This window comes from Carassius gibelio, chromosome A9, assembly GCF_023724105.1.
Source record: "Carassius gibelio isolate Cgi1373 ecotype wild population from Czech Republic chromosome A9, carGib1.2-hapl.c, whole genome shotgun sequence".
Lineage (NCBI taxonomy): Eukaryota > Metazoa > Chordata > Actinopteri > Cypriniformes > Cyprinidae > Carassius > Carassius gibelio.
This window is the reverse complement of record NC_068379.1, coordinates 8,419,994-8,436,197: the sequence shown is the minus strand read 5'-3', so window position 1 is coordinate 8,436,197 and position 16,204 is coordinate 8,419,994. Positions and strand designations below refer to the sequence as shown.

The window sequence follows — 16,204 nt, the reverse complement described above, 5'->3', positions numbered from 1 at the left end:
CCTACCAACCCTGAAGAACTATTGTATTCTCCTTTTCTTTGAGAGATGCGATGTCATGTAAAAATATTTTGCATGCATATAGACCTACTAATAGGGCGCAGCCGGGCGGGAATTTTTATTCGAAATGTATTTTTTCTCACTCTCTTGCCGCCCTGGCTGAGCTGCCGCCCTAGGCGGCTGCCTAGTTCGGCTGCCACGCGCAGGCCCTGACTGTTCCCCATAGCGATCCCTAGAGGACCCCACCTACTCATTGATGTTTTTTCAATGTTTGCTTCAGACACGGGTCACGTCAAGGTGTTCCCCATAGCGACTCCTAAAGGACGCAGTGTCTCGTTCCCTACTCAGAGAACCTTGGTTACATTCGTAGTTTAATGTCAGTCTTTCCTCAGGTTAATGCAGTCTGTGCTCATCAATGCTGCATTTATTTGATCAGAAGAAGAAAACAGTAATAATGTGAAATAGTACAATTTAAAACAGTTGTTTTCTATCTTAATATATTTTAAAATGGAATTCCAGTGATATAAAGCTGAATTTTCAGCATCATTACTTCAGTCACATGATCCTTCAGAAATCATATTAATATGCTTGTTTACTGCTCGAGAATCATTTATTATCATTTACTCTGTCCTAACTGAATAAAAGTATTAATAACTATTGAACAATAGTGTATTTCCACAAACACTTATTTTTATGGCTTGTGTCTCATATTATTATGTCATATTTTTACATCTTGCACAGAATCGCACCGCAGGTGTAACAGCTTTTAATAACAGGACACATCAAATAATAATGATATAATATATTTATATATTTTAATATGGAAAAACAAAAAACACTTGAACAGACTTAAGATATTTGGTTTGAATGCATTGATTATTGTATTGTCATTTATTGAAATAAATTACTACTGTTACATTTCAAATGCAGAATTTATTGGACATTCCATTAAACACGAGGAATACTGCTGGAAACATTCAACGTTTTTGAAAATCCTTGCAAACCTACTTTCGCCTCGCGAAATACTACAGGATGACTTCAAACTGATTCAAGGTAAATTACAAGAGATTTACCAAAGATTTGGTTTAGAAAAAGAATTCAGATATACAAAGACATTCAAAGAGATTGTGCAAAAGTGACAGCGTTTCATACAGAGGAGCACTGGAAGAGAAAGACCTTGATCTCTAAAAGAGACACTAAACCATTCAGATAGTTGGAAAATAAACATGGTATATGTATATGTATCAGAAATATGTGATTGTGCCCCTGCCTAAGGTGGAGAGGAACAAGATCACTCATTATCAGAAACAAAAACACAAAAAAGAAACGCTTAAAAGTCATTAATTATTCCAGCATTTGGTCCACAGTTAGACAGCAGAAATCTCCACCAGACTCAATGCATGATGATAAATATGACCCACTGACAAGATCTGAAAGAGGTAGATCATGCCAATTCTCTAGGACTGTGAGCAAGTAAAAAAAAAAAAGTTTTGCCAGTATTGAGAACAGTACAGATGTTAGATGAGGATCTGAAGAAACATATTTCACCCAAAAATCAAAAGAAAACACTTTTTATTACATTTTATACCATTTATGACATCTAGCACTTAAGCACACTCCCTCACCCCAATTCTGTTTTACTGCATTACACAAAAAAACCCAGAATACTAAATCTGTGTAAATATAAGGCGGCAAATTTATTCCTTTAAACTTTTAGTTTTGCTTTATAATGTGAAAATGTGCTCAGTTGTCATAAAAATAGCACAAAAACTGCTTCATATTTTTTATAGCAAAAAAATAAAATATATATATATATATATAATTTATAAAAAAAATTTGGTGGATCCAGACAGAGGTTTACTGAGACATTTCATATTTGGCTGTGCATAATAAGCTGAGAGTTTAGCATGTGCAGAGATGCCTGGATAGAAACAGAAACATTCATTATGGGTGTCCTGCATGCAAATATTAAGGCTTCTGGTCGTGGGCTGTCGGGGGGGTCTGCTCTCGCACCTACGGTCCATGTTTCACATCTGTATTCCTAACTAAAGGCAGAATCAAAGGTTTCAAAGCACACAGAAATCATTTCCAGAGAGAGACGCGATTCCAGCTTTCTGAGATCTGCAGGTGTTCATGATGATCAAGCGGCGAGGCGCTGAGCCGCCAGTTCCTCGGCATCGTCGCGGTTCTCATTGATCTCCGCCAGCGTCCGCACGAAGCGGGTCCATTCATCGTTTCGAGGAACTGCGATTTGCTGGGGTGGAACAGAGAGAGAGACAAACATTAGACGGGAGCGTTTGGTAAAGAAGTGTAAAGCCTGCGGTGGCCACCATCAAACTATTGTGGGACTGTCAGAGTGAACTGACCCCTGGCTAACAATCCTCCATCTTATTCTCCCACTCTATCTGCTGAGTGACAGAGGCCCTCTGTGGCCCCTAAAGGGCCCCCTCTCTGACAGACATGCAATTGTAGTGCGTGTCATCTTTAGGGACTGCGCTTGGGGTTTTTACGTGACAGAACGGGAGAAGGAGAGAGAGTGCAGTCGGTCTGTGATGTGTCTTAAACTGTGTCCTCTCACCTCGCCGACGTCATAAATGTGGATCTGTCCCTCGGAGTCACCCACAGCGATCTCTCTGCCCGACTGAGACCAGCGCAGCCTGTTCAGAGCCGGACTGCCTTCCACAGACACGCTGGCAGTGGGCACCTGCACACACACACACAGCTTTTATAATAATACCATTTACACTGCTGACAATTGCACACAATTTCAATTTTACATTCTACATCGGGATTCATAACTTCCATGCTGATATTTAATAGTAACTGGTTCAAACATATGTTTAACTACACACAGGACAAGGCTGATTTTATGAAGAAGTTGTATATTTTCAAATATATACCGTTAATAACAATTCAGTCCTTCATTGTCAATCCTAAATATGTTCTGCATCGTTTATTGAATAATACTTCATGCTTGACCTCGGTGTCGTTGTTGAGGTTCCACAGGTCGACGCGTCCGAGTCCGTCCACACAGGCGAAGAGGGTGGGATGCACCGGAGACCACATGACGTCGTACACATAATCAGAGTTGTCCTCAAACGAGTACAGCGGCTTGTTACTCTACAGCAGAGAGAGGAACACAGTCAGCTCAGAGACTCGTGACTGACAGGGCTATGGATGCTGTGCTACCTTGGTGCTCCAGAGTTTAACGGTCCAATCGAATGAGGCGGTCAGGAAGAGATGAGAGAAGTCTACAGGTCCTGCAGCTGTGTGACAGTGAATGCCTGTGATTGGACCGTGATGCCCCTCAAACATCTCACTGATACCTGCTCGACTGCTCACACACAGAAGGACAGAGGTTCAGCATGTCTCCATCAGTCAGTTCACACTTCACACTCATTACTGAGAGACGCTGAGTGTGTGTGGAGAGGATCAGATAATCACAGCATCACCAATGAAGAGCAAACATTCACTCTCTCTGCTCATCACAGCACACGCAAACACACAGAATACATCGCTTTCAGAAAAACAAACCGCTTTCCATATTTTTGATGCAAAAACTTGTGCTGGAATTTTAAGGAAGAACGTTTAGAGAGTTAACAACGAATTATAACATGCGTTCTGCTTGAGTAAAGCTCTACAGTCACAGTAGACATCTGAAATGTATTATTAATAGAAATTCAGTATTAATTATTTATTCACTATTTACTTACAATTAATATCAACACTAGCATTCAAAAGTTTGGGGTCTGTAAGATTAAGTCTCTTATGTTCACCAAGGGTGCATTTATTTTAATCAACAAATAGTAAAGCAGTAATTTTGTGAAATACTATTACAATTTAAAACAACTTTTAACTTTGAATAAAAAAAAAATGTATATATATATATATATATATATATATATATATATATATATATATATATATATATATATATATATAGTGTTCCTGTAGCTCAAATGGTAGAGCATTGCCGGGAACACATGATAGGTCACAATTGTTAGCCTGAAAGCACTGTAAGTCACTTTGGATAAAAGCGTCTGCTTAATGCATACATTTAATTTAATCTAAATATATTTTAAAATGTTTTTATTTTCCTGTGATGGTAAAACTGAATTTTCAATATTAACATTATTAATATTTTTATTGACACTTTTGATCAATTGAATGTGTCCTAGATGAATTAAACTATTATTTCTTACTCATCAGCATATACTGTACATAATTACTATTTACTAATAAATTGATAGAAACAATTATCAATAGTATAAATATTATTTATTATACAATTTTATTAAATTGCTAAGAAAATTTGCCATTTTATAAGAAAGAAAATGTTTTTTTGCCAAGTGGATCACACGCATAACTTCATGGAGCTCCTGCAGTGAACACTGTGTCTCTGTGTGTGTGTGTGTGTGTGTGTGTGTGTGTGTGTGTGTGTGTGTGTGTGTAATACCTGCCATGACGACAGGCTGTGTAGACTGATCCGTCCTCACTCCCCACCACAAAGTTATTAACGTCACCCAGAGGGAAGGACATGGAGGTGACCGCAACGGATTTAGACTGCTTAAACACCAGCTCCATACTGTCCTGAAGACACACACACACACACACGCATCAATAACACCACAGCCAACAGCATTTTACACAGATTAGAAATGCACAATTTAAACTCAGCCAGCGCTCTACTCGCCATTAACATCTGACACTGTGGTGTTGTCAGCGTTTCTGGAAACTCAAGGGTGAGCAGCAAGGAAGAGGTTGTGTGGGCCTTTAATAGAGCTTCTGAAGCCCAAAAATTCACATCAGTAAGACTTGTACACAAAATCCACTCTTTTTACTGGTTGAGTAAGCAAGTGGCTCTCTTTGCATGTGATCTCCAATACTGAAACCATGATGGTACTTCTGAAGGTATGGGTCACATGATGGATGGAGCAGAGAGCATTGTGGGTACCTGTGGTTGAGACAGCATGTCCAGACTCCAGGAGCACATCTTTCCATCAGTAGAGATGCTAATGAGGTTATGAGCGTTCTGTGTGCCAACCAAATTTACACAGTACACTGGGTGCTGCATGGAGGATCAGAAATATAAGGTTAAGGGTAAAAAACTAATAAAACAAATCTGAAAAATAAGCAATTTTCTTTTTGGACACCATATTAATATCTCATGGTTCTTGGGCTGCAGCAACTGCTTCGCCTCTTTTTCGTCACATACCGTGTGCGCCGCAGCAGAGAGAGGTGTCCTCTGGACAGGGGTGCGTCTGTTACTTCTGTTGTCCCACAGGACGATCTGTCCTGAATAGGTGCCACCGACAACCAGGTTTGGGTGAAACTTTGCAAACACAGCAGACATGACCGCAGACTAGAGGAGTGAGAGAGATAGAGATAATATTGTTGAATTGCACATTCCTTCAATCCTGCTGGACAAATGTGAAGAAAGTCAGGTTTAGCAGATTCACATGCATAATCGAAAAATGAGAACTAACGAACACAGATAATGTTACAATCCATGTTTTTGCCTACTCGCTAAATTCACCATCTTATATGCTGCTTCTTGTTGTGTTCGTGTATTTAACGGGACAGATGATCCAAAAATTATCCACCCCTATGTTGTTTCAAACTTAGAAGATTTTCATTCATATGCAAAACACAAATTAAGATATTTAAAATGAAACCTTAAGCTTTGATGCTTCAAATAAATCATAAAAGTAATCCACTTAAATCAGTTGGTTGAATCCTAGTCTTCTGAAGAGATACCATTGCTTTATTTGATTAACATATTTAATGTGGGCTTATATTCACACATAAACATTTAGAAACTCACATACATAGAGCTCTTCAAATATGGTTAACAGAAGCGCATCTGTATTTTGCATCACACACAAGAAGAAAATAATTGGTTCTTGCAGAAACTCAAGCTTGAGTCACAAGTTTTGGTGGAATGGGCTTTCAATGGAGGAACAGAAAATATTTCAGGTTATATTAAAAATCTCTTAATTTGTGTTTTATGGAAGCAGCAGCGGCAACCTCCCCCGGGTCCTAATGTTCCTCCGGTAAGGCGTTTTATTTATTTAGGGGGTGCTGTAGGCCGACTTGTTATAAAATGAATCAGAAAGAGTTTTTGTTGCTCTTGCACTTTGTTGCAGAATATTAGTTTTGTATGTTTGCACATATAAGGAATTTGTTCTGGTGACAGAAGCATCCTCTGTAGTCTTCTAATGTCAGTTGAGCCATACCAGAGAGCTATTGAAGTGCACAGGACAGACCCAATAACAGCTCCTGTGTCAGGTTGAACTTCCTCAGCTGGCTAAGGAAGTACAATCTCTGTTGGGCCTGTGAATGTCCCACTTCAGGTCTTGTGAGGTACCCAGGAACCTGAATGACATCATCTCCACTGTTTTGAGCGTGTTCAGCTTTAGGTTGTTAAGACTGCACCAGACAGCCAGATGCTCAACCTAACTTCTATAAGCAGACTCATCACTGTCCAGGGTGATGCTGATGACTGTGCTGTCATCTGCAAACTTTAGGAGTTTGGCAGAGGGGTCAGTAGAGGTGCAGTCGTTGGTGTACAGGCAGAAGAGCAGTGGGGAGAGGACATATCCCTGAGGGGCACCAGTGTTGGTGGAGCAGCTGTTTGACATGAATTTCCCAGTCTCACTAACTGTTGCCTATCTGTCAAAAAGCTGGTGATCCAGTGAAAGATTGAGCTAGGAACAGAAAGCTGAGTTATTTTGGACTAGAGGAGTGTTGGGATGTTAGTGTTGAAGGCCAAACTGAAGTCCACAAACAGGATCCTCACATGAGTCCCCGATTTGTCCAGATATTGCAGGATATAATGCAGTCCCATTTTAACTGCATCATCCACAGATTTGTTTGCTTGGTCTAATGCTGTCCTTCAGGTGAACCAGCACCAGTCATTCAGATGAATTCATGACCACAGACGTTAGGACAACAGGTCTTAAGTCATTTAGTCCTGTTTCTTTGAGATGGGGATGATGGTGGAGCGTTTGATGCAGGCAGGGACACAGGGACTCCAGTGATCTGTTGAAGATCTGTGAAAAGAGGTGGGCAAGCTGGTCAGCGCAGGTTTTCATACAGGCTGGGGTTACACCTTCTGGGCCTGATGCTTTCCTTCTCTTCTGTTTCCTGAAGACCTGACGCACATCATCTTCACTGATCTGAAGTGCAGGAGCGGGGAGACAGGGGTTGCTGGAGGTGTTAATGGTTGTGTAGAGATGGTCAGTACAATACTGGGGTGTGAGACCCAGGTTTTTCAAATCTACAGTAAAACTTATTCATGTCTTCTGCAAGTTGCTGATTCTTTACAGTGCTGGGAGTCTTGTAGTTTATAATGTCTTTCAGCCTTTTCCACACTGAAGCAGGTTCCTTTGCTGAAAACTAGGTTCCTACTAGGTTCCACACTCATCTCTTTTGTCATAGTGTTCATGTCCTGATTGTACAAGATTCTGTCACCACTTCTGTACGCATCCTCTGTGGCATGATGAAGCTGTCTTGAGTTTTGCAGTGAAACACAGTTTTTCATTGTAGGAAAAAAAAGTCCTGGTAGGACTCACATAAACTGATTTATGATATTACAGTCTCTGTTAGCCCGTCCAGACCGGTGTCAACAGCCTCAATGGCTAGAATTCACACAGGCTCGCCAAAATTGTACGATAGAAGATTGAAAAAAATGTTGCCTGGTCTGATGAGTCTTGATTTCTGCTGTGACATTCAGTTGGTAGGGTCATAAATTGGCATAAAGAACATGAAAGAATGAATCCATCCTGCTTTGTCTCAAAGGTTCAGGCTGGTGGTGGTGGTATAATGGTGTGAGGGGGATATTTTCTTGGCACACTTTGGGTCCCTTAGTACCAATTGAGCATTGTTTAAACGCACAGTCTATCTGAGTATTGTTGCTGACCATGTCCATCCCTTTATGACTACAGTGAACCCATCTTCTGATGGCCATTTCCAGCAGGATAATGCACCGTGACACAAAGTTCAAATCATCTCAAACTGGTTTCTTGAACATGTGGTGGAACGGGGGATTCACATCATGGATGTGCAGCCGACAAATCTGCAGGAACTGCGTGATGTTATCATGTCAATATGGACTGAAATCAGAGGAATGTTTCCAACACCTTGTTAAATCTATGCCACGAAGAATTAAGGCAGTTCTGAAGGCAAAAGGGGGTCCAACCTCATACTAGCAGGGTGTACCTAATAAAGTGGCCAGTATATATCGGTATCAGCATTGGCTACTGGTCAAAATGAGGATGAAGAATATCGGTATATCAAATATCAGCAGAAATTTAATATCACGCATTCTTGGAATTTTCATTTTTGGGTGAACTTAGTCTTTAAGTATTTCTTCACTTTGCTTTAAACAGAATGAACGTATCCAAATAATATACTGTAAAGAATATTTGATAGTTGTGTTAAAATTATTTTTGTTTAGCTAATTTATTTTATACTATTTAAAAATGAAAGTTTAAATGGGGGAGGGGTAGTAAAGTAACCAAGTAAAGTTTGACAAGTGACTTCACACTGCTGCTTCTGAGAGATTCAGCTGATAGTTTCTCAGCATGTTCTGTACCTTCCTGTTTTGGAGAATAGTTTGTAAGCAAATTCCAAATTCCACCATGACACCTCAAAACACCAATCCAAATGTACACCACAAAACAACAAAATTACATTTTTACAACAACAATTAATGACGCTATACTGAATTTTGTTCTGCACTGAATAAGCTGAACAACTCATACTTTCCTCTAAGAAGAGTTAACCAGCCCCAACACACTCAGCAGAAAGATGGAAAAAGTAACAAGTTCACACCTCTGAGTGTGTGTGAATACTTTTGAGTTTTTGATGAGTTTTTCCGCATCTGTGTGTGTGTGTGTGTGTGTGTGTGTGTGTGTGTGAGCTATGCATCCGTTGCTGAGGGTGGCACATGTGGTTCTACTCAGGACGTCCACAGCAGATCACCTCAGGCCAAACACACAGCTAACACTAAACATACAGCAACACTCAACTGAGCAGTGAAGAAAAAACTTCTAAAAGGAATGACACATTTTGCTTCTGTATCGTTTGTTAATAAAGCATGCTGGCTAGAAATATATATTTAAAAAAAACTGTAGGGTTGAAGCTGGTGACCATTTGCTATTGTCTGATTTGAGTGTTCAAGTATTTTAAATCGACTGAAGTCAAAAGGTTCATAGAGGTAATTCTTATTTTATATGTTTGTATAAATGTAATGATATTACTGAAATATTTTTCTTGCGTCACACTAACTTTGCTGTAGTACATGTATAATGTGAAATTTTTATGAACAAAATGGAAAATATAAAGTATTAACATGGTAATAACACGGTCACTAAACACATTTTTACATGGTTTTAAAGTTAAGAAGGTTTTGTAAGATTTAAGCTAAATCTGACCCGAGGAATGAGAAAGGTGTATGCAGATTTTAAATGCACTAGGAAGGTTGAGTAATATTCAGTACTGATTATTAGAAAGTGTTACTGACTCAACGCTAACAGAGCTCTGTTAATATAAACATATGCACCTGAGTTTGTGAATGAATGTGGATGTGTGACACAGTGTTTAAAGAAGTATGAAAAATGAATTTAGCTTCCTCACCCAATGTTGGTCTAAACCTGTATGACATTCACTCTTTCATGGCACACAAAAGGCGATATTAGACAATTTTCACATGCTGTTTTTTCTCAATACAATGCAATTTTATACTTTTACAGATATGATCACTATGCATGTCACTATGCTTTTAATGCATGGAAAAGAAAAAGTTAAAGTCTTCAGAACCTCTTCTTTTGTGAAACACACAAGGAAAAAGAAATGGCATTGTGATGACGTGAAAGAATTTGAACCATTCCTTTAAGGTATCACAAGTGTGTGTGTGTGTGTGTGTGTATGTGAGTGCATTTGGATGCCAGGTGAGAGAAAACACAGTGTGCAGAAGCTGTTCAGGGGGATAAGAGGCAGACAGTAAGATACAGAGAGAAAGAAAAGATGGATGGAAATCTGTCTGCAGCCCTCCCGTGAGATCTCAGGCCGGTGTGTACGTGTTTGTATATGACAATCATGTTAAGTGGGATAGCTTTGAGGAGGTGTGTGCACAGGGAGGACTGAAAAGTCAGCCGATGCTGTTTGAAGACAGGCGTATGTGTGTGTGTGTGCGTGTGTGTGTGTACCTGACAGTGGAAGACATACTCCGGTGTGGTCTTCTTGTATTTCATGTTCCAGACCAAAGCCACTCCATCGGGCTCATGCGGTGCTTCCTCGTTGTTGTTGTAAGAGGCGACCAGCAACTCTGGATACTGTCAACACATGTACAGGTCAGAAGAACTAGACGTTTACTATCCAAGTAAAACTTAGTCTGGTTACAGCTTACTCTGACTGTGGGATTTAACGGAGATTTAAACATTCAGGTTTGATGCTGCAATCCACTGAAACCCTTACTTAAATTGTTATTACTTACTTTAACTGGGGTAACCTGGCTGAATTTTAAATCCTTTGAATGTGACGTATTTATTTTTTTAATAATTTATATACTTTCTCATGTCCTAGTATCATATGCACGGACAATTAGTACTGTTAAAACCAACAATGCCGTAAAGTATCTGATGAGCCACTGATTGCACGACGCCAGGAGATTTCTCATGTAAACTCACACTGACAGCATTGTTCGAGTGTGTGGTTTGTGCTCTCTCTCAAATCACACACATCTGTTTGTGCTGTGGACACACATGAGGTGCAGTGCATTTCAGAGGCTTTATACTCGAGATCTATTACATCAAACTAGACACAGCGACTCCAAGACATCCAATCATCTGTTTGATACGGCGAAAGAAATTCACTTTGAAAAACACCTCTAAACACACAGCCAATGTGAAATGTGTGATTTATGTGCGATTTACATGTTTGCATGCATTTTCTTTTGTAAGTTGAGTGTTGCTTGTTATATTTAAAAATAAATAATTATTATATTTAAGTTTTGTGCTCTGTTGTTAACTGTAACCTGACAGTAGGCCTAATGTAAAAGGACTCACTGGATTATTTTAACCTAAATTATAACCTAAAGATGCTATGTGAAAATATGAAACATCTTGCGACTTTCTTGCTAAAGAAAACACAGTTTTACTCAAATTAATCAAAACGGATATATAGCATATCAGAACCAAACTCTTCATTTTTTAATGTTTTTGAAAGAAGTCTCTTATGACGAAGGCTGCATTTATTTGATCAAAAATGTTCTTGGTATTTTAAAAAGTAATTTGTTCCTGTGATCAAACCTGAATTTTCAGCATCATTATGCAACTCTTCAGTATCAAATGATCCTTCAGAAATCAGGAGGTGACGTACCTGTGGGGACCAATCCAGACAGGTCACCACCCGCTGTTTGGACCAGTGATCATCAACAAACTTTCTGTTTACAGACAGTTTGGTCCCAGCCTGCATCTCACTAGGTACACACCACACACACACACACACACATAAGCAAGTATCTCACACTGAACAGTGCACATGAGCTTGTTTTAGGTGAGTAGGGCTGACTGTTACCCCTCCTTCTCCTCCATGTCACGGCCGCTGTAGTCGAAGAAAACATCCACGTGTTCGGACAGAGCGCGCTCCATGATGCGTGTGCTGTGATCGAAGAACTCCATGAACTCCTCCGAGTGCAGGATCTGCAGCTTCTCCTCCTCTGTTAGCTCATGAGGGGGCGCTACACTCACGAACGGACAGGAAACAATGACAGGTGTGTCACTGGAGGAAACTCATTCCATTTATACATGAGAATTGTTGAAGTCTTGATTCTAGTGGTTGACAAATGTTCCAAAGTGTTTGATCAAATAGTGTTTAATTTTATGCAACATGGCTGTTTGTTCCAGTCAATCCAGTATTGAGCCATGCAAGACTAGAAAATTGCAGGAAAGTATATCTACATGAAAAAATATTTTGAAAATTGTCTAAACACATTCATACAGCAAGAAGAAAATGTGCATAAGTGGAAATATTTATATATATTTTAATGTGAAAAAACACTGCAAATAGTCCGAACTCCCATGAAATGCCTACTTCAATCATGAATAATAAATAACCTCAATAGAGTGTTAAGTGAAAGTGACATGATATGAAGCCAAGTTTGGTGACCCATACTTAGAATTTGTGCTCTGCATTTAACCCATTCAAAGTGCACACACACACACACAGCAATGAACACGCATATATAAATTATTACATGCATGAGAAAATAATATATAACAATATTCTAATTTTCACATTTTTAGTTCTGAAATACTAAAAAGATTGAAACCATAAAAAATAAAAATTAAAATGACAAACACAAAATTACTAAAATCACATCTGAACTGAAAACAGGAAATCTAAAAATGTAATTAAAAATATTAACAGAAAGTATGACGGTAAATCAATGATAGTAAAGTAGCAGTAGTGTATTACAGTGGAGCTGATAGGAGACTGAGCATGAGGGGTGTTCAATACCTTCCTCGTCTTGTTTCTCTGCTGGTTTCTCTTTCTCTGTCTCGACCTCGGGCTGCGGCGGTGGGATCTCTTCCTCCTCATCTTCCTCTGCAGGAGGAAGATCACAAACATCAACACACTTCACATCAGAGCTGCAGCACGGTCTCATTACAGGACCCATGTTTCACACCATTCATACTTTACAATGGTTAAGGTTTTTTTTTTTGTAAACTGTGCATTTATTGTTATTAAACAACTCAAGGTAACATTGCAGCACTGCTTTCTTTCAAATTGCATATTTTTGTCACCACCATTCAGGACTGGCAACAACCACATTTACATACCAACATCTATTCAGTGACCAGAAACTTGGCCTACAGACAATATTAGGGGTGCTCCGATCATGATCGGCCGATCATTATGCGCATCTCGTCAGTAAAGCCGGTTATCTAATCAGTGGTTAATTCCATCAGGTGCGTGATTTCACATAGAGTAGCTGTTACTACAGAGAGCCGTTGTTAATAGAGAAGATGCGCAAATCCACTTCATTTTCAGCGTTTTTTGGCGCATCTTCTCAGTTAACAACGGCTCTGTGTAGTAACAGCTGCTCTATGTGAAATCACGCACCTGATGGAATTAATCGCTGATTAGATAACCGGCTTTACTGACGCGATGCGCATTAACGATCGGCCGATCGTGATCGGAGCACCCCTAGACAATATGAACAATACTGCATAAAGTCAGCCAATCATAACAGAGGTCATTAACATATGTAAATTACCTTTTAAAGGCACAGTAGTAGTAGTAGCTTTTTTAACCAGATAGTATGATAAACGTCATGAAAAACAAAAATTAGTTTTTGGTGCAAGAAACTTGAGACAAATACCACTGTACTTCAAGCAATCAGGGTGGGAAATATTCTCCAATTTAAAAAAACTCACTATATAAAGTGGATCTTAAAAAATATGTAATGTAAATTTTTTTAGTGTGACTGGGGCCACTGTACACAAAACTGAACAAATACAAAATGTATGCATGCAAAATAAGCAAATTATCCATCACTGTGCTAAAAGAACCAGCCTTTTAGCAGGAGATGGATACAAAATTACACTCTGAATCTCCATTAACATAAAATAACCAGGACTGTGGAAGGATTGGTTTCATTTCACTTGGTTCTGATGAATATCAATTGAAAAAGTGGAAAACCCATATTGAATCAGCCAACAAATTCTTGAAACCCAGTGAATATGTGACAAGTCCATGACTGCTAACAGCCTGTTTAGTCTGTTCAGATGACTAAGAACAACCTGGAGTGTTTGTTTCTGGGTGTGTATGGATATTGTCTCTACATCCCAGACTCTGTCCTCTCTGTAATCTACAGGGGGCTACGCCGTCGCAGAGGTCTTAACCTACAGCCCGTCCCAGCGTAAGTGAGACAGGGACTATTCAGCAGCGCATCCCACACACGCAGGGCAGCAGGTGCCAGCGGCTGAGACAGATGACGACTCTGTGCGTGTATTAGGCAGATGGTTTTGCTGCGATTGTGTGTGTGGTGGCATAGGGATGGCACAGAGGTTTCTGCTTGACTGCTCTTAGTCAAGACTCTCTCTCCAGATACACAAGTCCCATGCAATTAGAGAGTCGGCAGGGGGTCCAGGGACCGCTATTCACCCCCAAACATGAGCAGCTAAATGAAGCTGCTGCCCTGACCAGCTGTAAGCCACACACACACGGCTCATCTCCTACAGTCCTCTACCAGTGACGCCTGAACAAATGTAGGCTCAGGAAAAGACGTTAAAAGGATGTCAAAGGAAGAGCTCCCAAAATGAAATGTTTTCATTTATTTGCATTCAGGCCATTCTGAATCCATATCATTTTTGTTCCTCAGTGGAACACAAAAGGAGGAGAATATCTGTGGAAAATATTCTACATTAGCCCCTCTTTTCAACACAGTAAAAGGAAAAGGGACCCGCTCTGAAAAAGACACAATAAAAAAAAAAAAAAAAAAAAAAAAAAAAAAAAAGTAGACCATAGTATAAATGCATGATTTTGGGAAAAAGAATATATAACTAATTTTCCTTATATGAATTTAACATAAAATATGAAACAAAATAAATAGTACTATACACTCTTAGAAAAAAAAGGTACACTTTAGGTACTATTTCCAAGGTGTTCCTTTTGAAAAGTAATGGCCCAGTACCAGCTTTTATACTTTCTGTCTTGAGAGTTTAGTAAATGTAAGATAAAACCGGAACATATATATGTATATATAAATATTTATGTTGGCTTTGCACACCAAGTCATCATGATTTTGGATTTTTTTCTTTCAGAATAATTGCACGGTTTTAGCCACTGACTTGCATTTTATGAATCACAAAGGACAACGGTTACATCTCAAAATCTTCTTTACTGTTCTACTCAAGAAAAAAAAAAAATCCCCTACATCTTGGATGTCCTGAGGGAGAGTAGATTAACAGCAAACTAAAATTTGGGGTTAATTCTCCCTATAAGACATAAGCCCATCTGTGAGAAACTGACTGAAATGTAAGTCACTATTCTCTTCGACCACAGCTTTCAAGTCAAATATGGCAGCACTGGCGCAAAACCTTTCTGACTGTGAGAACTACTTATACCATTTAGTAGTTAATATGACTTCTGTGGTCTATTCCAAACGGAAATAGTATCAGAAAAATAATAATTTTATTTATATAATTTTTATAATTATAATTTCCCCACAAACAATCATATCCGATAATCAGAATGGTTTTGTGGTAGGCCAATGTTAATGGCAGCTTTTTGCATGACCAGAAAAACTTGTTTCAATAGAGAGTGAAATTGTCCTTTCCTGCAATAATCAAAATGATAATGTCATCTGTCAGATTTTACATCAGAAAGGTGTCCACGACTCTCTCAGGAAGGGCCGGGTTTGAAGAGAGAGAGAAGAGGGGGTGGTGAGGTTCGCTCTGATGAGTTTATGGAGTCGTTCTGATGACACGGGCCATCTCGCCGAGCCGGGCCCGTACTCAACAGGAAGAGAAGAGAGAAGGTTAAAATCTTTCCTTTCAAGGGCCTCAATCAGGCTCGGAGGAAAACAGTAATCAGTGTCTTTCAGTCCTGGGCCCGAACGCAGCATGGCCCTTTCTCCGCCAGCCAGACCCGAGCAATCAACCTGCCAGGCATTAGCAGCGGAAAGACAATCTGAAAATAAGGGGTGTAATGCACCTGCCAGCAAAAATGCCCATTTGGAGAAAAGCAAGTGATCCTGGTGACCCCACAGAAGGGGGGAGAGAGATAGAAAAACATTTAACAGAATTCACCCTGATGGCAGATCCCCTTCCCATCGACACCTCATCTCAAAGCAGCAGCAATTACAGCTTTTGTATCCCTCAAGAAATAAAAGCTTTCTGCGGGGAGGGAGGGCGTAAGCAGAGAGAGAAAGAGAGCAGCCAGTAATCGGCAGGCTTTGTCAAAGGACAATGTATTAATGCAAGCACCCCATGGGGTCAGAGGTTGTTCGAGAACAAGACTAATGCTCTTTGATGTCCTCTGCAGGTGCACGGAGTCCGTCGGACGCCCACAGAAAAGGAGACGCACAGAGACCTCTGAACACTGACTTCCACGTTTGTGCTTGTGAAGGAGGACCGAGCGAACCTCAGCTCTGTGAATACGACTCCAGGACTTCTGCACGAGTCAATGAATGGGTTTT

General features: G+C 39.8%; 1 protein-coding gene across 2 annotated transcripts in view; it reads right to left on the bottom strand.

Moving 5' to 3' along the window:
• Positions 1 to 787: 787 nt before the first annotated feature.
• Positions 788 to 16,204, bottom strand: part of LOC128019600 (dynein, cytoplasmic 1, intermediate chain 2a) — a 30,833-nt gene continuing 15,416 nt past the window's right edge. For both annotated transcript variants that reach the window (XM_052605677.1, XM_052605678.1), the window contains 11 exons: positions 12,520 to 12,606; positions 11,578 to 11,740; positions 11,380 to 11,479; positions 10,209 to 10,334; positions 5,213 to 5,359; positions 4,952 to 5,065; positions 4,454 to 4,587; positions 3,187 to 3,331; positions 2,977 to 3,117; positions 2,576 to 2,701; positions 788 to 2,251 (listed from right to left, as the gene is read on the bottom strand). In XM_052605677.1, the coding sequence (XP_052461637.1) occupies positions 2,138 to 2,251; positions 2,576 to 2,701; positions 2,977 to 3,117; positions 3,187 to 3,331; positions 4,454 to 4,587; positions 4,952 to 5,065; positions 5,213 to 5,359; positions 10,209 to 10,334; positions 11,380 to 11,479; positions 11,578 to 11,740; positions 12,520 to 12,606 (1,397 nt within the window). In that variant the 3' untranslated portion in view covers positions 788 to 2,137. The remainder of the gene's footprint in view (positions 2,252 to 2,575; positions 2,702 to 2,976; positions 3,118 to 3,186; positions 3,332 to 4,453; positions 4,588 to 4,951; positions 5,066 to 5,212; positions 5,360 to 10,208; positions 10,335 to 11,379; positions 11,480 to 11,577; positions 11,741 to 12,519; positions 12,607 to 16,204) is intronic.